This window comes from Aquarana catesbeiana, linkage group LG10 (genome assembly GCF_042186555.1).
Source record: "Aquarana catesbeiana isolate 2022-GZ linkage group LG10, ASM4218655v1, whole genome shotgun sequence".
Classification (NCBI taxonomy): Eukaryota; Metazoa; Chordata; class Amphibia; order Anura; family Ranidae; genus Aquarana; species Aquarana catesbeiana.
The window spans coordinates 226,581,434-226,589,389 of NC_133333.1; the positions used below are offsets into that span (position 1 = coordinate 226,581,434).

Sequence of the window (7,956 nt, forward strand, 5' to 3'; positions counted from 1 at the left end):
AAAAAACATTTAAATAAAGAACTATGAAGCAAAATAAGGGTCAGTGCCCATTTGTAGCCTCACAAGTGCCCATCTGCAGACCCATCATTGCCATGAATGTAGCCTCACCATTGCTAGGAATGCAGCACCCACCATTGCTAGGAATGCAGCACCCACCATTGACAGGAATGCACCCACCATTCCCAGGAATGCACCCACCATTGCCAGGAATGCACCACCATTGCCGGGAATGCACTCGCCATTGCCGGGAATGCACTCACCATTGCCAGGAATGCACTCACCATTGCCGGGAATGCACTCACCATTGCCAGGAATGCACTTACCATTGCCAGGAATGCACTCACCATTGCCAGGAATGCACCACCATTGCCAGGAATGCACTCATGAGCGCTAAAGATTACCTACAGGAGAATCTCCTGTTTACACGGCGGCCTCTTTAATAGAAAGTTCTGCCTCCTTTGATGGACAGAACAGTCGTCCAATGTCAGCGCCGGAGACGGGACCTCCTATTACAGAGGCCGCCCGTAAACAGGAAATTCTCCTATGTGTGTACGGCACTCGTCCCGCCTCCTCCCTGTCCCCTCCAAGGCATATACATCTTTTGTGGACCCGGTACTGGGAGATCGTCAAGGGCCACAAAAGATATAAATGTCCAAATAACCAGGCGGGCCGTTCAAAACCGGAACACGGGCCGCGATTGGCCCGCGGGACGGACTTTGGATATGCCTGGCCTAGGCTGTAAGAAGATTGCCAAGACCCTGAAACTGAGATGCAGCATGGTGGCCAAGACCACACAGTGGTTTAACAGGACAAGTTCTATTAAAAACAGACTGCTGGTTGGAAGCTAAAGTGTGAACAAGTTTTGCCTTTGACTGCTGGTGATTGCTGTGTTGCATTTTTAGGTTCTTTTGGGGGCTTTTCCTTGCAGCTTTTTAACACTTTTTTCTGTCACTTTTTAAAACAGCCTTTTTTTTTCTTTCCTTCCTTCAGCCTACTAATTAATGGGAGTGGTATATTGGTCACAGGTGCTTGAAGCCTATATAACTTTCTGTAGAACACATATGAAATTGCCAGACTGCTGGTTGGAAGCTAAACAGTGGGGACCTTGAGTGGAGAGTATGAACAAGTTTTGCTTTTGACTGCTGGTGATTGCTGTGTTGCATTTTTAGGTTCTTTTTGGGGCTTTTTCTTGCAGATTTTTAACACCTTTTTCTGTCACTTTTTAAAACAGCTTTTTTTTTCTTTCCTTCCTTCACCCTACTAATTAAGGGGAGTGATTAATTGGTCACAGATGCTTGAGACCTATATAACTTTCTGAAGAACTCATTGTGAGCTTGCTCATTTGAGTTTGCTGGAACTTAGACCAAGTGGAACTGGACTAAGTGATGAGTTAAAAACCAGAGTTGAAAACACGAGGTTATAACAGGGGTCAAAGTACCTGTGTAGTGTGAGTGTGTACCTGTGTATTGTAAGTACATGAGTGCTGGGAGCGCACATGGGCTGTATTGAATATTAGTGTCAGGTAGTACCTGTGTATTGTGAGTACCTGAGTGTTGTCTGAGTAGTGTGTGTGGATTGTTATAAAAAAATATTAAGGGGGGGGGGGGGGGAAATTGGGGGGATGGGCAGGGGGAAGGGGAATGGGAGGCATGAGTACCCACCAGTACTAGGTCAAAGAAATGCTGTGGCCCGTACTAAATCCTTAACCCGTTAGGGTACTGTTGCTGTAACCATAAGTAATAGTACATAAAGGGGGGGAAGGGGAGTAAGCCCAATAGCGGTGAGCTTATGTAAGGGGTTACCCTAGGCAACAGAATAGTCATAGGATTGGAACTAAGTAAAATCAACTTTATTTTGGATAATACCAAACAATAAAAATCACATTAAATTGTGAAGTGCAGTGATCATCACAACAACAATGTAACAAAATGACCGCGGACAAAAGCTAGACAGACAAGACAAACAATTATAAAGGAAGTGGAGCTAACCCAGTCCAAGCGTATTGCTTTGTGCCTCAGGGACCCTAGGGGGCTGCCAATTAGCCAAATAGTAATAATCTAAATGGATGAACCATTTTGTTCTCAGTTAGTAGTGGTTAAACGGTCAACTGTGGTCCAAAGCAATGAAGGGGTGGAGAGAGGAAGAGAGCAGAGGCGCGTGTGCTGGTAAAGAGGCAGGATATCATTGACTAAGTGTACTGCTTAAATAGTATTATAAAGTAACCAAGGCTGGTGTTGCTACTGGAAGTATATCTAGAAGATAGTGCTACGTTGCAGGGAAAGGATAAGCAGTCCAGTAGATCAATTCATATTAGTAATGTGGGAATTCCCAGTCCGGTCATCAACTGAGTGATCAGATAAAGAAGATTATAAATGGTCAATCACATCATATTGGTCTTCAGCTTTCCCTGGGATTGCCTGGCAAGTATGTATAACTTGGTCCTTAATGACGTTAGCACCGCTGCATTAGCATACTAGTGTAAAGTTGCTGACAAGCTACAAACATATGGGCTGGTATACATATCCATGTGTCAATACGTTACCGCCTCCACCAAGAGCTGCACCATGTAGTCCACTATAATCCACTGAGCCTGTGGGGCGATGGATCCCTTGTCGTTTCTGTGGTGAGCTGCGATGAGCCGCAAGGGTGGACGGCCTGTGCAGGGTAGGGTAGCTTGGCTGCGGCAATCGTTTAATGCTAAAGTCCTAGTGCTGTTAGCGGTGTTGGAAATCCTAGTCGCACACACTGTCCATCAGCTCCCGGCGTGTGCTTGAGCGCTGACACTCTACACCATGCCCGTGACGTCCGCAGACTGAGCAGCGTTGTGACGTCATGCCCACGTGTGTCCACGTGTGTGGATCGTTAGTACTTGTGTATTGTGTGTACTTGTGTATTATGTGTGCAGGTGGTCTGCGAGTACACGTGGGTCTGCAAGTACACGTGGGTCTGCGAGTACCTGTGTATTGTCTTATTGAGTACCTATGTATTGTCTTGTTGAGTATTAGTGTTAGGAAGCTAGTTGTTAGGTCATTTGGACAGAGTATAATCCCCAATCCTCATTAAATTAGTAGGTACGATGCCTGGCGGGTGTGGAGATGCGACTCGGTGTACATCTTGCACACCGAGTCACATTCATGATCATCTGATTGAGGGCGAATACTGCTGTGCATAATGTAAGCACATTGTTTCCCTGGAAGCCCAGGTTCTGAATCTGGGGAAGCAACTGTCAGCACTGAGAAGATCCTTCATACTAAAGGAGAGCCGGGAACATACACAGGGGCGGGTGGAGACAAAGAGGTGCAGGCACTAGAAAAGAGTAGATGTGTGACAGTCAGGAAGGGGGAAGTGCCAGGGAGGCCTATTCAGGCCCAATAAGTACGCTCCAGTGAGTGACATTGGTGAAACCAGTCAGGGACCAGCACTGCTGGAGCTGAGGGACTCCCCTAGCTGCCAGGGGAAGAACTCCTCCAGTGAGAGTGGAGGGGAAGCGAAGGGAAAGGAAAGACAGATTCTGGTGGTAGGGGACTCAATTCTTAGAAGGACAGAGAAGGCAATCTGTGACAAAGACCTGAAGCGCCAAGCTGTATGTTGTCTATCGGGTGCTCGGGTTGGGTACATCTCGGATCTGGTGGACAGATTACTGGGAGGGGCAGGGGAAGACCCGGCTGTCATGGTGGATGTTGGCAGAGGCAGATGGAGTGTCCTAAAGATCCATTTTAGGGACTTGGGAGCTAAATTGAGGAAAAGGACCTCCAAGGTAGTATTCTCAGGAATACTACCGGTACATCAAGCCACACCAGAAAGGCAAAAGGTGATTAGGGAATTAAACAAATGGCTGAGGATCTGGTGTAGTAATTAGGGGTTTGGGTTCCTGGATAACTGGGCTTACTTCTCTGTCGATCACCAGTACTATAGAAGGGACAGACTGCACCTAAATGAGGAGGGTGCAGATCAGCTGGGAGTAAAGATGGGCAAAAAGTTAGAGGGGTTTTTAAACTAGGCGACGGGGGGAGGGCCCAGAGGTAGAGATAGTCAGTACGGAACATATTCCAGAGGGTAGTATTGGGGGCATTAGTGGTAGGTTGACCAAAGCACATAAACCCAAAGTAGGTATAGTAACAATTCCTAGTTGCAATCTCGGAACACCCAATAAGAGGATAGTATGTGACCGGTCTAAACTACGTGGCATATTCACAAATGCCAGGAGCCTGGCGGACAAGATGGGTGAACTAGAGATACTGTTGTACGAGGAGGATTTGGATTTTGTGGGAATTTCAGAGACCTGGTTCAACAGCTCTCATGATTGGCTGGCAACCATTCAAGGGTATACCCTTTATCGCAGGGTTAGAGAGGGTAAAAAAGGGGGAGGGATATGTCTATATATCAAGAATAATGTACAAGTGAATGTGAGAGATGACATCACTAAGGGAGCTAGGGAGGAGGTGGAATCCTTATGGGTAGAGCTCCACAGGGATGAAGCTAAGGGGAAAATAACACTGGGAGTAAGCTATAGCCCCATAAAGTGTGGGAGGAGGGGGAGACAGATCTCCTATCACAATTTGGATTAGCAGCAAGGATGGGAAGTGCTATCATAATGGAGGATCTTAATTATCCAGACATAGATTGGGCGGAGGGAATCAGGCATTCGTCTAAGGCTCGCCAGTTCCTCAATGTCTTGCGGGACAATTTCATGGTTCAGATGATAGACGCACCAACTAGAAATAAAGTGTTACTGGATATACTGATTACCAATAATACAGATCTGATCACCGACGTGGAAATACAGAGCAATTTAGGAAACAGTGATCACAGGTCAATTGCCTTCATTATAAATCACACAAATAGGAAACATAAGGGGAATACAAAAACACTGAATTTCAAAAGAGCCAACTTCCCTAAACTACGATCCTTGCTAGAAGGCATAAACTGGGATAAAATCTTAGGAACAAAGAACACGCAGGAGAGATGGGTTTGCTTTAAGAGCATATTAAATAAGGGCATTAGCCAATGCATCCCATTGGGTAATAAATTTAAAAGAGTGAACAAAAGTCCTGGATGGCTTAGCTCCAATGTAAAAATGCAAATAAAAGCAAAGGAGAAGGCCTTCAAAAAATACAAGGTTGAGGGATCATCAGCAGCATTCAGACGTGATAAGGAATGCAACAAGAAATATAAGGGTGCAATTAGGGCAGCTAAGATAGAACACAAAAGACACAGCAGAGGAAAGCAAAAAAAATCCCAAGAAATGTTTTATGTATGTAAACAGTAAAAAAGGGAGGACAGACCATATAGGCCCCATAAAGAATGAGGAAGGTCATCTAGTTTCAAAGGATGGGGAGATGGCGAAGGTATTGAATTTATTCTTCTCCTCAGTCTTCATGAGGGAATTGGGGGGCTTCAGTAACAAAAACTGCAGTGTTTATCCTCATGACACATCACAGGAAGCACCTCCATGGTTAACAGAGGACAGAATTAAAATTAGACTTGGGAAACTTAACATTAATAAATCACCGGGACCAGATGGCTTGCATCCGAGGGTACTTAGGGAACTCAGTCATTGCCAGACCATTGTTCCTAATTTTTACTGACAGTCTACTGACAGGAATGGTACCAGCTGATTGGAGAAAAGCCAATGTAGCACCAATATTTAAAAAGGGCCCAAAATACATCCCTGGGAATAACAGACCAGTTAGCCTAACATCAAGCAGTAATCTGCATGGATTCATGAAGAATCGTTCTTGCCAAACCAGTTCCCCATAAACGTTTACTGTACAAAATAATGTCCGTTGACATGGACCATAGGGTGAGTACATGGATTGAAAACTGGCTACAAGGGTGAGTTCAGAGGATGGGGATAAATGGGGAGTACTCGAAATGGTCAGGGGTGGGTAGTGGGGTCCCCCCAGGGTTCTGTGCTGGGACCAATCCTATTTAATTTGTTCATAAATGACCAGGAGGATGGGGTAAACAGTTTAACCTCTGTATTTGCAGACAATACTAAACTAAGCAGGGCAAAAACTTCTCCGCAGGATGTGGAAAGTAGCAAAAAAATCTGAAAAAATTAATGGGGTGGGCAACTAAGTGGCAAATGGCATGCAATGCCAAGCTGCTGCTAACAAAGCAAACAGAATATTGGCATTCATTAAAAAGGGGTCAACTCCAGAGATAAAATGATAATTCTACCGCTCTATAAGACTCTGGTCCAGCCGCACCTGGAGTATGCTGTCCAGTTCTGGGTACCAGTCCTCAGGAAGGATGTACTGGAAATGGAGCGGGTACAAAGAAGGGCAACAAAGCTAATAAAGGGTCTGGAGGATGTTAGTTATGAGGAAGGGTTGCGAGCACTGAACTTATTCTCTCTGGAGAAGAGACGCTTGAGAGGGGATATGATTTCAATGTAGCTTTTAAGAGAAGTTTTCTAAAGAGAGCACAGCAGAAGCAGCTGTGCTTTCAGAATCTCTGGCTGAAACTCCAGAGGGCCCATCTGAACAGGGAGAATGGATAGAAAAAAAGTGCCTTCATTCCTTTATGTTCATTTTATAAATAGATAAACTCAATGCATAGATATTGTAAAGTAGAACATTTTTGAAAAGCCTACCATAATATCCAGAAGCATTTGCATTAGTAGAAGAAGTGCAAATTGAAGAAGTAGAAGAGCATTATTCAACTTGTATTGGCTACAAACTTGTCAAGCTGGGGAAACTGGTGGTTATACCAAAATAAATAGAATTCAATACAAAAGAGATGGATCTTGATGTTATTTTAATATTGATGTTATTTTGCACACAATTAAAGAAAGCATATATATTTTTGAATAGATTTTTTAATTTCTTGATTTCTTAAACCATATATGACAGGGTTGGCTAATGGAGTGAATACAGCATAGGTGAGGCCAACAGTCCTATCAAAGTCTACAAAGGAATTTTCTGAAGCTCGTACATAAACAAAAGCAGCACTGCCAAAAAACAGTATAACTACCATAAGATGGGCTCCACAGGTGGAAAACGCCTTTCTGCGCCCAATTTTGGACTTCATATTTAGAATAACATGGATTATTCTGATGTAAGAAAAAAGGATTAAAGGGAGTGACATTATCAACAGTGTGAAGAGGCCGATGCAAAATTCAACCATTGTATAGAACTCTGTATCTGTGCATGCTAAGGAGAGCAAGGGAAGGAAGTCACAGAAAACATTTTCAATACGGTTTGGACCACAAAATGGAAGAGGAGATATTAAAACAACTTCAATTAATGGGATTAAAAATCCTCCAACAAAACAGCCAACGACCAAATAAATACAAAACCTGGTAGTTATGATAGATGAGTATTGTAACGGTTTACAGATGGCCAAATACCGATCATAGCCCATAATTGTGAGGATGTAACACTCAGAAGCTCCTAATGAATGTGCAACATAAGCCTGTAGGATGCATCCAGGGAAGGAGATTTTCTTCTCTTCATCCAGAAGATCAGCCAACATTTTTGGAATGGTTACGGACGTATAACAAATCTCCAAGCATGATAACACCGCAATGAAGAAGTTCATGGGATTGTGTAGTGAGGGCTGTCGCTGGATTACAAAGAAGATAATAATGTTGGCAGCAATGATGAATAAGTAGATACAAAGGAGTGTCATGAAGAGAAAAATGCTGAATTGCTGCAAGTTTGGGAATCCAACTAAAACAATTTCATAAAAGTTACTGCTGTTTGAAAAGTTCATCTGTCTTGGAGGATGTAGTATTTCACAGTCAACCACATTCTTTTAACAATTTCTTATTAATGATTGGTGGAAATGAGAGCATATTTCCCGTGCCCTAAAGCATAGGCAAAGGCACATGCCTATCAGCAGCATTGTACATCATTAGGGACTCCAGGCAGTCTGTTATAGGTAAATCTAACCCTGTCTGAGAAAAAAACAGTAACATAAGAATATTATCACAACCGATTCTTCTTAGCA

General features: G+C 43.6%; 1 protein-coding gene across 1 annotated transcript; it reads right to left on the bottom strand.

Annotated features, from left to right (window-relative positions):
* Positions 1–420: 420 nt before the first annotated feature.
* On the bottom strand, positions 421–7,719 carry LOC141109894 (olfactory receptor 6N1-like). Its single transcript, XM_073601149.1, has 2 exons — positions 6,817–7,719; positions 421–483 (listed from the first exon to the last, which is right to left on the bottom strand). The coding sequence occupies exons 1-2, from the start codon at positions 7,717–7,719 to the stop codon at positions 421–423; spliced, it is 966 nt and encodes a 321-aa protein (XP_073457250.1).
* Between the last annotated feature and the right edge of the window lie 237 nt (positions 7,720–7,956).

What these genes read in the sequence shown, in the direction of transcription:
- LOC141109894 (XM_073601149.1), bottom strand. Translation starts at nt 7,719, where the DNA reads ATGAACTTTTCAAACAGCAGTAACTTTTATGAAATTGTTTTAGTTGGA. An exon ending in ATCAAGAAATTAAAAAATCT is followed by an intron (nt 484 to 6,816) that starts ATTCAAAAATAT and finishes TCCGGCGCTGAC; the next exon opens with ATTGGACGACTGTTCTGTCC.